Source organism: Phoca vitulina, unplaced genomic scaffold, assembly GCF_004348235.1.
Source record: "Phoca vitulina isolate PV1807 unplaced genomic scaffold, GSC_HSeal_1.0 scaffold1, whole genome shotgun sequence".
Lineage (NCBI taxonomy): Eukaryota > Metazoa > Chordata > Mammalia > Carnivora > Phocidae > Phoca > Phoca vitulina.
In genome coordinates this window covers 71,437,195-71,454,420 of record NW_022589704.1, presented here as the reverse complement: position 1 = coordinate 71,454,420, position 17,226 = coordinate 71,437,195, and the positions used below count along the sequence as shown (strand labels likewise).

Below are 17,226 nucleotides of genomic sequence, written 5' to 3'. Positions count from 1 at the left end.
TATGTGAAACTTTACTGATAATGCATTTTGGAAGATGAATAAGTGATTATAATAATAAGTGCATTTATTCTAGACGAAACTGGAATCCAGGTGAATCTGAAGTTTAAATATTCAAACCAAAATAAAAAGCTCATGACAGCTTTTAATTTTTAGTTTTGAAAATAGCAAACTTGAAGTAATATTTTTATTCACTTCTAAGCCCATGTTCTTTACCATTACTGCTGCATTATAATTAGCCTGAAAAATTTCTTGTAAGACTGAAGCAGTTACTGCTGTTTTCTATATAAATGGAAATCTGTGTTGCTTAGTGTGGAAGCCAAATGTATTAGTAGTATAAGTGACACATCTAGAAGGAGTGACAGAAGTACCTCCTATGGAAAGTGATAGTGACATAAAGAATAATAGCATTCATGGTGTTCCTTTTGAGCAGGGCCTAATCTGTGCAAAATAATTCCATTTACTATCCCTTTGACCTTTATATTGTCAAATATTTTACGTCTACATCCATAATAAAACCCATAATATAGTCTTACTATTTTTACTGTAAATATTCGTTATCTTTTAAAGAAATTAAGAAAAGTAAGAAACAATGATCTTTATCTTCACTTCATGTTTACCACATACAGTTCTCTTCCTATATATTCTTAGTATAAATTCAGGTTTCCATCTGAACCCATTTCCCTTCAACCTAACCCTTCCTTTATCCTTTCTTGTGTTGCATGTCTGCCAGCTTTAATTTATCTGAAAATGTTTTTATTTAATTGATTTTTAAAGGGTATTTTTGCCAGATATAAAATTCAGGATTGACAGGTATGGGTTTTTCCTTTTAGTTCTTTAAAAAATGTCATTCATTGTCTTTAGACCTCCATTGTTTCTGATGAGAAATCATCATTCTCATTATGTAATATACCTTCTCTTGGCTGCCTTTCAGGTTTTTCTCTTGCTATTTTACTGTGACAGGCCTAGGTTTTTTGTTTTGTTTTGTTTTGTTTTGTTTTGTTTTTTTAACATTTAACCTGCTTGGGATTCACTGAGATTCTTTGAATGTTAGTTGATGATTTTTACCAAAACTGGGACATTTTTAACCATTATTGCTTTAAATATTTTTTTCTGCCCCAGAGTCATTCTCCGCTGGAATAAGTTGACATTATCCTACAGGTTACTAAGGCTCTGTTTATATTTTAAAATCTTTTTTCTCTATATTCTTCATATTGGTTTTTTTTTTTTTTTTAAAGATTTTATTTATTTATTTATTTGAGAGAGAGAGTGAGAGAGAGAAAGAGCACAAGAGGGGGAGCGGGAGAGGGAGAAGCAGACTCCCTGCCAAGCAGGGAGCCCAATGCGGGACTCGATCCCGGGACTCCAGGATCGTGACCTGAGCCGAAGGCAGTCGCTTAACCAACTGAGCCACCCAGGCGCCCTCATATTGGTATTTTTTATTGATCTGTCTTTGTAATTTACTGTCTTTTCTTCTATAGTCTCCACAATCTGTGGTAAGCCCATCCAGTGAATTTTTTTATTTCAGGTACTTGAATTTGGTGGGGTTTTTTTTATAGTTTCCATGTGTCAGAAGACATTCTTCATCTGTTCATTCCCTACATGCATCTTTTCCTTTATTTTTTTGAGCACATTTATAATGACCTTTTAGAGTCCTCCTCTGATAATTCCAACATCTGGGTTTTCTCTGGATCTGTTTCTGTTATTTGCGTGTTTTGGTTTTGGTTTGTTTTGTTTTGTTTTTACATCTTTGTAGGTCACATTTTCCTATTTCCTTTTATGCGTAGCAGTTTTAAATCATATGCTAACTATTGTGGATGATACATTCATTGTAGGGGCTCTGGATTCTGTTGTCTCCTATTAGGGTTCTGAGTTTTGTTTCGGCAGATTAAGTATTACTGGCAGATGCTTTTGGTCCTGTCAAGATTGGTTTTGTTCTTCTAGGATGGGTCTGTTTCAGGTTTGTTTTACTCCTAGTGTATTCTTCTACTCTCTGGCATAGTTCTTTGTGGAGACTAAATCCTGGAGTGCTCGATGACGTTTGTTCTCTGGGCTGGAGGTCCAGCATCACACAGCATATGCTCAGTTCTGTCCTCCAACAGCTACTCCACCACCCTGTACATGTGTCAGGAACATGTACAGCCCAGCACTCAACTAAGGACTTGTGAGTAATCCTCCTGTAGACTTATAAAATCTCCTCTTCATAGTTCCCTCCTCTCCTGTACCCTGCCCCACAAATTCAAACCACTTTGGCATCCCCAAATCCTAGTCTCTCCCCCTCAGTTCACTAAGTCCATTGCTCTATTTCCTGGACTCAGCTTCCTGTGTCATGATTCAAAAAAATGCCCTCAGGCAGAAAGCCAGGGTATATGGGGCTCCTGTGATGATTCCCATCTCTCAGGGATTACATTCTTGTCTTACCCAATGTCCGGCACCTAAAAACATTTCCTTCCTACATTTAGTCTGGTTGTAGAGTTGTGTTTTGTGGAAGAGCAAAGTCTAGTACCAGTTACTCTATCATGGCTGAAAACAGAATTCTGGGCTTAGATGTTTGGGGTTTTTTGTTTTTGTTTTTTTATGTTCAGTTAGCCAACATACAGTACATCATTAGTTTTTGATGTAGTGTTCAACAGTTCATTAGTTGCGTATAACACCCAGTGCTCATCACCACAGGTGCTGGGCTTAGGTTTGGATGATGCAAATCCTGGCAGGCATTGATGCTATCCAGCCAGCCCATGAATTGATAGCAGTCTTTTCAGGGTAAATTTCTGCTGAAAATCAGGGTTGGAATTGATGCCAGCCAAGCCTAACCGCCCATCTCTAGCTGGAGCCCACCCTTTGTATTGTCTGGCCCTCATACCAGGAAATCTTGACCATATCTGTGCCATTTAAAGAGGAGGAAAATGTGTATTCGTAATGATTGTGAGTCATTAAAGAAAGATGAAGTCACACTCCTTGCATTCTGTTAATTACAGCATAGATTTACATAACAGGCTTTAGACAGATTTTGACCAGAAATAGTTAACATAGTTAACAGTACATAAAAGGGAATTTATTTATTATAGAGAGTGACCCTATTTAGAATAGTTCCTTTCTTAGGGCTGGTGAATATTAATAAAACATCCATATCAATATTATTTCAAAGTATATAAAATATTCTAATATACATTATCACAATTTAATCATCACAGCCAACCTAAGAAGGAGGTAGAGATGATAGTTTTATTGTTCCTATTACACAGGTGGGGAAAGTAACACTCCAAATAATTAAGTAGTTTTCAAAATCACATAATAAATAAAGGACCTAGAATTTCCACATGGGCAAACCAACTCCAAATTCTGTGTCTTTTCTGCTGTATTAGCCTGCCTCTCTTGGCATTTGTGATATTCTTCATGTTTACTAATGATAATCTCATCCAGTCTGTCCCCCAAGCCAGAAATCTCCATCTTACCCTTGGCTTCAGTTTTCCGAAAATGATCTGGCTGCTATGCAGAGTGGATGGGGTGAGGGGGTGATATTTGAAGCAGAGAGAGCATATAGGAGGCTGTTAGATGGGCCAGGCAAGATAAGAGAGAATGGATGGGTTGGGTTTATATGAAATATTTTAGAAATAGTCAACAAAGCTTGCTGATAGGTAGGATAAGAAGGATTTAGGAAAGGGAGAAGTCAAGGATGGCTCTATTTTGTTTTGAGCAAATAATGGAGTCTTCTTGTCACCAGTCTTTTCTGACTCTAGTACATTCTCTACTTGGCCACCAGAGTTATCTTCCTTATAAATCTAACCTTATAAATGTTGCATTCTCTCACTTTTCTGCCTCAAAACCTCTGCCATCTGTTCCTTCTGTGTAGGGGCAACATATAGACTACCTGGGTTTCACCCACCTCTGGTCATTTAATTACTAATCTCAGTTCCTTTTCTCTTTTAAATGTTATTTAATGGTGCCTGCCTAATGGGGCAAGTCAAAGTAAATGAGGTAATGCATATAAAGCTTGTGACATAGTGCCTGAAACAGGTAAACTCAATAAATAATAACTCCCGTTGCTGATTATTGAGACTAAACTTTTTAGTTGGACGTACAAGACTCTGTACATGAAACCAATGCTTTTATCTCTCTAGCACTTGCTATGGTACCTGCAGCATAGGAAGGATTCACTGTTCATTTGAATGGGTATGTATGTGTGTGCAGGTGTAGATTACCCCTTTGTATTGGATAAGCAAGTTAACACATGGAGCCTTCCCAGACTAAGAGAGACTCTAGGCCTTTATAAACTGGACAATAGAAGTATCAGTAGGTTACTAATGTAAAGGGTTTTTTAAGGTTTATTCAGTATTGATTCATTTTTTGTAATAGTTCATTCTGTAGTCAAAGTCTGCAAATTTGTTGTTTTGTGAATCATTTCTAAGAAGCTGGTCTTCATATGATATAAGCATATATTCACATTTAACAAGGATCCCAAAAAGTGAGCCAATCAATTGACATCAGAAAATTCTAACAATGTGATGTTACCTGAAAAGGCAGAGTATAAAAGTGTATGAGCTTAATATGATTGTATACTCCTTATACAAGAAGTTGGGATAGCATAGGGGTTGATGATACAAACTCTGAAAGCAGATTGCTCTGCTGTTGACTAGCTGAGTGACTTTAGGCAAGTTGCTTAGCCTCTCTGTCTCAACCTCCTTATCTATGTGGTTGCAATAAGAATAAATGAATTAATATCCATAAAGTATCCAGAATAAGTACTCATGAAATATTAAGTGCTATTTAATATGATTCAGTTCTTTGAAAAGATGTTCTGTATACGCACATGCACATTTGCACACATAATAGAAAAAAAAAAGACCAGCAGGAAATGTCAACAGTGTTTTTCTTCTGGGTATATAGGCTTATTGACTAAATATTTTTTTATAATTTTTTGTGTTTCTATCTTATCATCAAGAGCAACCATACATATTAAGTTTCTTAAAAATCTTCAGGCCCACACTATTTGCAGATTCCAGGCTGACACCAGACCAGCCTTTCTTTCTCTCTGCTCAGGCATGACTTCTCACCTGACTAAAGTGCACTTGTTCACCTGAGCCTCACACCTGCAAATTTCTGACATAGGTAGAAAGCCATAAAATTAGAATCGAAGAGGAAAATGAGAATGGAAAAGTTTTTCATATTAAGAACTTCCTTTGTTCTCTTGAATCTCTTTCTGTGCATCTGTTTTATCGTGATTTCTTTAAGATCAGAAGTATCCAGGCCTCTGCATATGTGGATCGCGGAGGGGGAAGGTTACTTACATTTATCTTTTAGGAGTCTTGTAACTGCCAGTTCTGGCTTCAGCCAAGCCTCTTTTCTTCTGACAAGTGCTTCGTTCAGTGCATTGTTAAAACACGGTCCTTTCTTTTTTGAAGCTGTGTTTTTCTCGCACAGGGAGTTTGCCTGGCGCGACCCTGAGTTGCCTGAAGTCATCCACATGCTGCAGCACCAGTTCCCATCGGTCCAGGCGAACGCGGCCGCCTACCTGCAGCACCTGTGCTTCGGCGACAACAAAGTGAAAATGGAGGTACAGCCCCCGGCGCCGGGCAGGCCCCCGGGACGCAGTCAGTGCCTTTCCGTCAAGCAGTCATACGCGTGTGTGCTTTAGAAATTACCAGATGCAATTCAGGGGCCCTTTCAAAGGGTTACCCCTTTACTTCTTAACCATGCATTTCAGTATTTCTCAGGAGAAACCAGGATGAGCATACCTCTTGGAGGGCTGCTGGCATTTTCAAATCATGTGTCCACTGTTAGCTTATTTACAAAACATGAAGCAAAAATCAATTTAACCTGAATTTTTGAAGTGATTTCTAAAAATCTATTAGATAAAAATCATGTATGAAACTAGTGAGCTCATGTACTTGCTGGTCAAGATCGGTGCCAACATACAATTAAGTAAAGTTACAGAGAATTTATAACTGTTACTAATACTGAACCTATGTGAGTATTTTATTTGACATTTTAAAGTTTTTTGGCATTTATAGAAATACAGTGAGTCATTGGTTATCGACCAGTGTCCTATGACATACAGATTCTTTCTTTTAATATCTTAGCATTGTCCCCCCTGCAATGGCATATGGAACCTAAGTGTTTTTCATCAACCTGCTATGCAAAACAACATACCAGTTACTGAGCTAAAGGTGTATGAAGGACATAAAGCCCAGAAATATTTATGTAATGTACTAATTACTTGACAAATGAAAGATTAGGGAAGGTAGTCTAGAGAAACAATTGTGTAAACCAAGTGACTTCAGTCAAAAATCCGTTCCTATATGTTACCTCTGATCCTGCTTACAGCTTTGTTGTGTTTGTGTATTTGCTCATTGCCCTCAGAAGTGTAAGCATAATCCGTCTGTGTGTTTGGGAGGTTGGAGTAGGATGTGCTAGCTACACATGGCCGTTAGTACACCTAGTTCTCCCTTCCTTTTTTTAAGCCAAACCCAGGAGAGGAGCTTAATCTTGGAGAGTGTCCCTAATGTTTATAAAAGATGTGTTATTTAGAATAAAAAGCAACCTTTTGAAATGATCTGGAGTTGTCCATTTCCCGTGATCTTTCCATAACGGACTTTTGTTTGATCACTGATTAATCATATGTCACTTAGGCCTGGTTCCTAATATTTTTCATTCTAGGTGTGTAGATTAGGGGGAATCAAGCATCTGGTTGACCTTTTGGACCACAGAGTTTTGGAAGTTCAGAAGAATGCTTGTGGTGCCCTCCGAAACCTTGTTTTTGGCAAGTCTACAGATGAAAATAAAATAGCAATGAAGAATGTTGGTGGGATACCTGCCTTGTTGCGACTGTTGAGAAAATCTGCTGATGCAGAAGTGCGGGAGCTTGTTACAGGTGGGTCAACAACGTGATCTGGTCCTGGACAAGATGCTGAAAACCATCTAGACGATGTCTTTGCACGGTGGCACTGGGAAGAAGTTGGAGGTTCTAGGCAGGAGATCATGGTACCATGGCTCACGACTGGGACAAAGGCTGAATCGAATCTAATGATTCAGAAAGCACTTGCAGTGTTACAGGCTCATCTTGGCTCATACCAGTTATTGTACTTAAATGCATAGGTATCAGCTAACAGATATCTTGTACATAGAGGACTGAATACATCTTTTTTTTATTATGTATTCCGTAGTAAATCCACTGTTTTCGACAGACTGGCTCTCCTTTATTATGAAAGAAAAATATACTTAATGGATTGACTACCTTCCACTTCAGTTCAGCCAGGGTCTCAATGCCCGTTAGTGCCTCAGATGCTTTCCTAGGTACCGGAGGTGTGCAGGTGAATAGAACTCAGTCCCTGCCCACAAGCAGCACCCCGACTCAGGAGGAACACAGGTGGTTCTCGGAATGTCAGGGAAATGTGGCAAGTGCCAGGACGCAGTGGAGCCTGCACGGGGAGCACAGAGGACGGCCAGGGAGGTTCCCTGGTCGGTGTGAAACCAAAATAGTCCTAAAGGATGGGGGAGGCAGAGGCTCAGAGCCAGCATGGAATAGGGGGTCGGAGCTTCCAGCAGGAGAGGCATGCTGAAGGAAGACAAGGCCAAAGAGAAATGCAGCCCTGGTTTGGAGAACTTTTATGAGGAACTTGTGTCCCATACACAGTGGAGGTGACTATAGGGCATGGGGTGGCCGTTTTGGGCTACAGTGCACTCTTCCAGCAGACACACGGTGCGGGATTGATTTGAAGTAGATGCACCTGGCATCTGGGAGGCCTGTAACCTAGAGGTAATAGCTTGAGCTGCATCAGTGGTAGAAAGAAGGGCTGGGCAGTTGAAAAGAGGGAACGGTGAGAGAGACCTTTCACGGCGAGGGCACAGTGGTCCAGTGTGGGGAGTGAGAGAACAGGAGGAAGTGAGTAATGCTTTGTCTTGGGAGACTGGACGTTGCAGCACTGTCAGCTGGGTTCAAGGGTTTTTGAAGTCCAGATGGAAGAACAGTTCTGCAGCAGGGCAAATTAATGATGGCATTATTCATAATAGAGACTGGGGGGAGATACTGAGTATTCACTGGTAGGAAAATGGTTAAATAAAGTACCTTCACAGAGCAAAACCACGTACAAGGGTTACAACAAGTGCATTAGAGCTATCTATGGTAACATAGATAAATACCCAGAAGCACTGGTCGAATGGTAAGCACAGCGTGGTACTATTGGTGTAAAGTTTCTAAGATGCAGGTTGAGTCTATACATTCTTTTTTGATATATGCACATGCAATAAAGTTAAAACTTTTCACTGGAATGACAGAAGCTAGGTTAAGGATAGTAGTTGCCTCTAGGGGATGCAGGTAGAGAGAATGGGATTGGAGGGTATCATCCAGCTCTGTTTCTTTAAAAAGAAAAAGAAACCTGAAACAAATAAGACAAAATATTAATATTTAACAAAACTAGATAGTAGTTACCTGGGTGTTTTATATTTGCTATGCTATTTTTCATGCTCGAGATATTTAATTTAAAATTTTCTAACTTTTTTAAAAAAATGAATCCCATTCTCCACTTGCTTCCACTGTGAAATTAGAGCTGTAGATTCTGTCAGATATAATTCAGTAACACTTGGGACTGTAGCAAACCATCATGAATCTAATATTTAAGGGTAATCAACTTTCTTATAAGGTATTAATATGTTCAAAATACGGTACCCTGTACTCCAAATAATATTGGTATGAAATTTACATCATAAAAGTAGAATATGCTTTGTGTATAATCCTAAACTCTGGAATGGACTGCCTGCCTTAACGTAGTTTGAATATTAATGTTTTAACACATCTAAATTACATATTGATTTATTAGTATATTCTCCTTTTCAAATGCTTTGGAGGCATCGAGCCCTCTCATACCAAAAAATAAATTATGTACACTTACATATGTATGGCATATGTGTATAAAATGAAAATTAGGAGAAGCTACACAGAATTAAGGAAGAAGGAAGAATATAGACATAGCCATTCTAGAAGTCAACACAATCACTGTGATTATGCCCCAAAATTAGCATTAAGCTCTCTGTTAGGGAGGCTTATAGGAGACAGCGTATTTGCAGCATCTGAGTGCTTTCTGTCCTTGTCTGGCGTTTCTTCCCATCACTGTGACCTTCCTGTGTAATTGTCTAGATACCTCTGCCAGTAACACCTGGGCAGCCCCTGAGCCTGCAGACTGACGTGTGTGGGCTCCCTGCGAGATCCGTGGTGATCCTCGGGTATCCTGATACTAGAAGCACAGCTTCTACTCAGATTTGGTTCTCTTTTGATTAACTAGTCACGATAAATGTGCGGGTTTTTTTTTCTCTTCTGTCATAATTTCTCACAGGAGGAATAAGTCTTTGCTGGATTTTTGTTTCTGAGGCTTTATCCTTGGGTGAAATGGTTACAGTGCCTGTCCTCAGCTCAGCTCAAGGAATTTGTAAGATTTAGTGATAAACAAGAAGCAAGTACATGAAAGTTTGGTGATTTCTTTTTCATTTGAGAATAAATCTGATTTATTTGAAGTAGAGCCAGACTTTACTACTAAGAGCTTTTATGTACTAATTCACCTGGTGCATAATCTAGCTCTAAGTGCTAATTTAGAGACTTCCCTCCATATTCCACTATTTCTGTGTGGGTGCAGTATTAGCTGCTGAGAACACAAGATGTTTTCGGACATGGGCCCTAGCCTTGAAAGGAGGATATGAGTGTTTATTAATTCAGAAAGGCCTATTCCTCCAATAAATTGTATTGCTTCCAATGTAAAACTAGCAACAACCTCTGTTTTTTGTTTTTTGTTTTTTTTTTAAACAACTGCCAGTAGCTTTTAGGTGTAAGAAGCATTTTTTGTCCATACTTGTAGGAAAGGGGAAATTAAGAATTGCTTTATAACTCTGTACTTTTGCTCCCAATAATTTATACTGATAGAAGAGCTGATTGCTTACGAAACGTTCTCTTCAAAAGTTGTCTTTGCTTTGGAATGGGAGTGGTCAGTTTGTGAACACTTCACTCAGTTGACTATTATATAAAGGAGTTGGACCAGGGGACTTCAGAAGTAAATTTCCAGCTCCAAAATGCTAAGTGTCAGCCTGAGTTTGATTTGTATATAAACATTATCCAGCTAATATGGAACTACAAAGTCATAATATAAATCTAGCGTAGTTATGTGTGTGTGTTGCATGTATGCATGTATTTATAGACCAAGATTTATGAAGACAAGAAAAATTATATGTTCACATTTTGCAGTTCCAGATTTAGTGGTACCACCTTTAAATGCTGTTCAGTAATTTTTTAAAAATAACTAGCCCCTGATGTGTTTTAAAGCATGACAGCATCAAGACATCCTTACGCTCTTGCATTAACTCTTTCCTCAAGTCAAATACTCATAAGCCGTCTTTGAACCATAGAATCACAGAGTTGGAGGGGACCTCAGAATAAATTCTGTCCCATCAGCTATCCAATGCATGTATCCCCCATACAGCTTCCATGTCAAGTAGCCGCCCGTGATGTGCTCGGACCCACAGGGACAGGGAACCCATTGCTTTGTGGGGTTAAGACTGAGCAGCAGTGTTATCCAGAGAGCAACAAGAAGACATTAAGTATGGCTTGAGAAGGCAAGAAAGATGGGCCCTCAGGAGCTCATTTGGGCTAGGAATAGCCCTAGAGAAGACAAGTCGGCCCTAAATCCAGCATCCCAGACCTCTCCTAACCAGGAAAGTGTGTCCCAGTCTGAACCATTCTCATTAAAGCATTCTGCTCCAAACATGGGCAGCTGGGTGCTATGTGACCACATCACTCGGCATGCCCTATGAGCTGCCCATCTGCTGTAAAAACCTCTTTGAAAACGGAACGTTATTCTTCCCAACTTCAGTGTTCTGCCAGTGTCTCCACAAATCGCTCCGGCCCTGCCAGCCTTGCACAATGCTTGCCCTTTGCAGGTGTGCTGTAAGAGTTCCTCAGTGGGGATTATGGTCAGCTTAGGATCATGAAATGTTAAAGCACAGTGAACTGCTATGTTCAAAATATTGTATTATCTGAAAAAAATACTATCTATCCCCTTCGAAACTAGGTATTTTATTATTAACAGTAAGTAATTCAACCTAGTTATTAATCCAGAGACTTACATTTTTTCTAGTCCCCTTTGTATCAGTTTGGCATTTTCATGTACATACATGAAGAAATTTTAGCTATTCTTTTTAAAAGGTGTCTCACCTTTGCTTGAAATACAATAATTGCCCAGCACCTGTATTTGGGGCCGCATCTTTATTTGCAAGGAAAAATGCTTTTTGTCAGGTGTATTTTCTCAAGATAGTATGGCTGTCATTGTTAATTAAAATGGTCCTCTAATAATGTAACAGGATTCTTGTGTTTTGTTCATTGTGTTGAACATTTTCTGGGTTGAAACCTAATGAGCTTTTCCTTTAGTAATTGCTGATCTATATGGGTGCTTAGGGTGAGTTTTGTTGTGTTGGTTTTTTTGTGTGGTTTTTTTTTGTTGTTGTTTTTTATAATCACAGAGACACTTTTTGCTTTTATTGTGCTTAAACTTGAAAGCTGCATGAAGTGTGGTTGTTCCCGGTTAGGTTATAAAATGAATGTCTTCTAGGCCACACTCTATGGGTGGAAAGTGGGAACATCTTGTCACTAGAAAAGATATGTAAAACTCATTTGCTCAAGATAATTAAATAGTGTTTCTAAGCCAGAAAATATGAGTTTCGAGTTATTGAGCATCCTGAAAGCATCATTTTTTAAAAGCTTTCGAAATTGATATTTCACAAAATCCGGAGGCCTACCTTTTAATGTACCAGATGTCCCAAAACTAGCACACTTCTATTATCCCTATTAACACTAGTGTTAAATATCAAAAAGTAGCCTTTGTTCTTGAATAATAATAGACTTTGTTTAAATGACTGCTATATTCACATTCTTTCCAATTTAGCAAGTGATTATTCATCCATATGGCTAAGTAAAATATTTCCACACTGTTTATTTAAAAATTTTTGGATGCTGGCAGTGGATTTCAGACACTATGCAGAACATGAAATTAGGTTTACTCCCTTACTGATCATTAGCGCCATGTTTCTGATTAGGTAATAAGAAGAAAATGATAGCCCTGCACTAAGGAAGGGTAGATGGGCCAGGCTAAAGTTTAACAAACAGTAGGATGTTCTATAAAGAGCAGGAGCTTAGTGGACATGCATTCAGCCATTTGGACTCTTAAGTGCCATGACAGGATGAAATAATTTACCAAATATGTCCCCTTGGTTTAATTATTATGCCTTTGAAAAAGTCATTTGTTCTTTGGTCCAGAGAGGAGTTGACCTGTTTCTGTCCTGCTTTTTGTGGACCACTGGAGCCATCAGGTGTTGCATGGGGAATTTTCAGAAATCTTGCAACATCTCTTCCCAATTCCCAGCCAACGTCAGTGGGATCCTTATCACTTGCCCCACTTTATAAAACAGGAACACAGAATCGTGTGCTATCTTATTTACTGAACATTTCAAACCATAAAAATTGGTAATAAGAAATAAAATGACAAAAAGGTTTAATTGGTAATAAGACAAAATGGTGTATTATAAATGGGACAGCTCCTAATTCAGAGTCACAGAACTTTGAACTGGAAAGGGCCTTAAAGAAATCTTCTATTCTATTCTGCCTCCCCGCCCCCCCCACCCATGTTGCAGATGAGAAACTGAGATGAGAGATTGAGTCCTGATTGGGTTCCAGGCATGTAGGCCAGAGCACTTCCTTCCTGCCTCTATTTCTGCCTCCTCCCTGGCCAATCCCCGGGCCACTGAAAAGTGCTGAGCAGGTGCAAAATCTGGGGGTGTACCTGCCCATTTTCAATGTCATCTTCCTTAATTCTTTCAAATTACTACCGAAAAGGAAAAAGAAGAAGACACAGTATCTCCTTTACTCTCTGAATTTCACTGAGAATATAGAGAAATATGTTTGAACGTGGCCACTAGCACGGTCATATCAAACTACTGATTGGGTATAATCAGAAAGTGTCAGGTTGCTTAGAAAACATGAAATGTGATTTCATCTTGTGAATATTTCAAGATTTATAGTCCCAAGTATGAAAAGATTCAACCTTGTAAGTAGAATGTGACCTTCTATTTTATGTCTAGGCTTCTAAATACCAAGCAAAATGAGACAGTCAAGTGGGGAGTCTCAGGTCCCTACAGAACTCAGGTGGTCAGTTGAGAAAATGGCATTTCCCAGCACAAGAGAGGCCCCATAGTGACACACTTCCTCAGGAGATTTGACAGCCAGTATTTTTGAGAAAGATGAAGGCATATGACAAAAATCTAAAAAGATGCCCAAGAGACGCCCCCCCCAGGTCCCTCGAGTTCTTCGCAGTTTCTGAGTCTGTAGGACCTCTTGCGGCTTAGTACCGGAGGGACTTTTGTCTCTAGGCCCCTGCTGGTGCCAGACAGCTAGGTTGAAGATTTCGTGCGCATGAAGAAGCACATTCCTGGAACCCTTCATAGTCAGCTGTGGAACACGTAACTTCAGTGGCTTTTTCTCAGGCACATCTCTAGGATAGCATAAATGACCTAATTCTCTGCCAGAGGCTGAAGTAACCTGAAGAACAACCAGGGTGGCCGGGTCACTGCCCTCCCTGCCACTTCGGCATCACTGTGATTCTTTCAGGAGGATTTCCCTTTGTGTGACCTGTTCACTTTTACAAACCCCCCCTGACAGCAAGAGCCATCTTTTACATCCCTTACAGGCAATTCTCAGTCAGCATTTCTGAATTGCTGATTAACTTTCAGCAGAAATGCCTTTCCAGGGTATGGAGGACTCCATGACTACATTATGTCATCAGTCCTCTCGACCTACCCATGAAGTCGCAAAATTACCTGAAATAGAGAAGAGTATGTTGAAATGTAAATATGAGTCTATAAACGGATCTCTAGAAATTGATAGATCTTTTCAAAGATGCTATGAGCCACCTTTGTACCTGAAAAAAATCACAGAAACGCAGGCTAACCCTTCTGTTCTTTCAAAGACTCTAAAGATCTATCACTCGTGTCCTTTGGCAGGGAAGACTTAAATAGCAGGCGCAGTCTCCTTCAAATTGAGTATGTAGGCTGGAGCCCCACTATGGGCAGCCTCTGCGGCTGGCCCAGACCATCGGCTCCACACTGCCCCCTCCAGGGAAGTTTCCTTCTCCATCGCCTAAGCGCCTTCTCACTCCTGCTGCTGAAACCAGAGGTGGTGACCACCATGCTCATAGCTGGGCCCAAGGGAACTTTTCCTTGCCTGACATGGAGTATGCATTAGCTGTGTGCAGGAAACCGCAGGGAGCATGCAGGCGAGCAAGGCCAGCCCCCCCACCCCACCCCAAGCTGGCTGGGCCAGGCCTCCTCCCTGTGGGACCCAGCAGGGAGGGCAGCAAGCAGGCCTAGCCTGGCAGCAGGGCAGGAAGAAGGAGGCCATGAGAATCCACGATGGCACGTTCTACCAGGAGTCACCGCACACGGTTCAGCCAACCCCTGCTGAGATGGCGGCATCTGAGGAACACTGGGAGCACTCACACACCACCATGAGTGTTGTTTCCTCAGCATTTAGCCAGAGGAAGAAAGGCTTTTCTATGATTAAAGACAGTACTTCTGTCCCACTCGTAATAAGTGCTTTCCCATTATTTCAGTTCCATTCGTTTCATAATTTGTTCACAGCATTCCAGTCCTGGTGGAAAGCTTGAGTGATTTGCCTGAAGCCACAAACAGTAGGCATTTGTCACTGTACTGCTCTCTTCCTGCTGCCCCCTGATTTCTCCCTGTTACAGCTCCAGGTCCTCACATAGATGCCGAGCTGGGGCTCAGCTTGGAGGCTCCCTCACCTTGCATCCGGCTCCAAACTGTCCGCATAAGCACTCGCCCTTCCTCTTTGCCTTCCCATCTCATGTTCATCACATTCCCTCTGAACTCCTTCCTGGGACATAGGCTCTGCCCCTCCTGATCCCTGAGCACCCCTGTCATTCCTGGCATCACACCTGTCCCTGCCTTCCACATTTCCCCACTTGGCCGTTCACGTCTGCAGCCCCTGTCCTTCCCTTCTAGGCCAGCCCAAGCCTCGAGGCTCCCCTAATCCTGCCCCTCCCCCAAGGCTGTAGCCCACCTGGAAGGGTTCCCCCACCCCAGTGCTTCTCCCCGGCTTCTGCCCTTCACACTTCAGCTCAGAGGCCTACCGGACAGGTTCCTATGCACAGAAAAACATCCAAGGAGAAGCAGCATGTTGTTGGGAGTGACTGAGCTTTGGGGTGAGATTGACTTGTTTCCTTCCATCTCTGTGGCCCCCGGCAAATCACCCCTCCCACTACCAGCTTCCCCAGTGATAAACCCAGTACCTGTTGCTTGGCGTGTCGGTGGGTGTGGAAAGCCTAGCACAAATGACATGCGAGCTGTGCTTCTTGCTCTTCCCACTCTGGGATGCCTTGTGACGGCTGCCTTCTGTTGTAGCTGTTTGTGGCAAGGCCTCTGAGAGCAGAGGGCTCACCTCCATGTCTCCCTTAGATGCTGGCATGACGTGAACAAGTACCTCCCCTGGCACTTCCCAGTAGACGCTTAATGTCGGGCACATGTAATTCTGAATTTCCTAGTAGCCACATGAAAAAGGAAAGAGGAACAGGTATTATTAATTTAAAAATGTAGTTTATTTAACCCAATTCTTCTAAAATAATTTATAAGCAATATAAAGATTATTAATATGAGGTTTTACATTCATTTCTTTCATACCAAGTCTTCATACTCCACTATATATTTTACATTTCTAGCATGTCTCAATTTGGACTGGCCACATCTGGCTGATAGCTCCTCTGTTGGGCAGCACAGATCTATACCACGCTTGGGTACAAGTAACATGTATCTGAAAGGCCTGAGCTGCACTGCTTGCATGGACAGGGACCTACGAGGCCATACTGGGACCAGAGGTAATAGCCATAGAGTCATGACATCACTGACTTCCCAGCAGAAAGCCTTAGGTTTATAAAAACCTTACAGGGGTTAGGGGAGAGCTTCAGGGGCAGCTTCAATGAGAAGAAATGGAGAGGTGTATTTGCTAGATGGTGAGTGTTTGAGCCAAAGATTGTCCAGGGGGATAATAATGGAGGCATGCGCTGGGAGCAGGCAGTGGCCCTAACTTCAGAAGCCCACAGTCCTGCCTTGTTATCCACAGACCGAGGTTGCAAGATGCACACACACTCGGACCTTCATATGCAATCTGAAGCCTTGATGTTTTATATTTTCCCTACTAGCCTAATATTTGTATGCCGACTTATCAAGAATGTTTGCAGGGTGGGTATCCCAACACAAGCATGTTCCAAGGAGCACACAGATGGAGAAGGTGGGGGAGTGAGCGCATATATCAGAGCTGAAGCAGAGGCATGAGAGTGACCTGTCATGACGCTTGCTTTGTGCCGGAATGCCTCATCCTCTGTTCTCGGACGTAATACCCTCCTCCCCCCCTAAGGCTTGGGTAGTTCTCTTTACCTCATGGACATCTTGTGAAAGAGCAAGAGTGACAGAAGCACATCAACCACAGACACAGAATAAGGCTAACTTGGGGAAGAAAATGCGGGAACATGTCTGGTAGTGCTGTTTAAAGTTCTTTTGGCTATTTTATTTTTCTTTTTGCAATGTCCACAAGCATTTGTGGGGGTTTTTATAACAAGGAAACTGGACATAAATTGAATGCTATGTAAAAATTAATGCTTCTAGATTTCTTTCATATCAGAAAGAGAAACAACTGGGTAAGGTGTGTTACATATTTCTGCTACCAGAGAAATAATATTTTCCAAATGTTGTTTGGTTGGTTTTTAATGTCCGTTAAGAAATACATTTTTTCAAATAGTGCTATTGTTTTAATTAATCAGTAAAACGGTTTCTAGTTTGACCATAAAATTATCAGTTGGTTGTTAGAATAGCTATAAAGCTACTTTTAAATTTGAGCTCTTTCAAAGTTCTACAGTGTAGGATTTATGTGAAATAGTATTTTAATTACTTTATTCATTCTTTGTGGGGAAAATGAACTTTCATCTTTCATGGGAGTATTTCATTTGTGATTATTGGTTACTCATAATTGCGTGTACTTTTTCCTGCGGTAGAGAAGAAGCAGCTTTTTCTACAATAATATGCATGAAATTCTCTAATATTTTCTAAATTAGTTTGTATGTGTATATTCTTAGTCCTCACAACAAATAGCTAATTGCCTTAAATTAAATAAAAACCTCAAGCTTCCTAAAC

General features: G+C 40.8%; 1 protein-coding gene across 6 annotated transcripts in view; it reads left to right on the top strand.

Moving 5' to 3' along the window:
• PKP4 (plakophilin 4) overlaps positions 1–17,226 on the top strand; it is a 233,813-nt gene that overhangs the window by 186,910 nt on the left and 29,677 nt on the right. For all 6 annotated transcript variants that reach the window (XM_032410053.1, XM_032410062.1, XM_032410044.1 and 3 more), the window contains 2 exons: positions 5,416–5,548; positions 6,652–6,865. In XM_032410053.1, the coding sequence (XP_032265944.1) occupies positions 5,416–5,548; positions 6,652–6,865 (347 nt within the window). The remainder of the gene's footprint in view (positions 1–5,415; positions 5,549–6,651; positions 6,866–17,226) is intronic.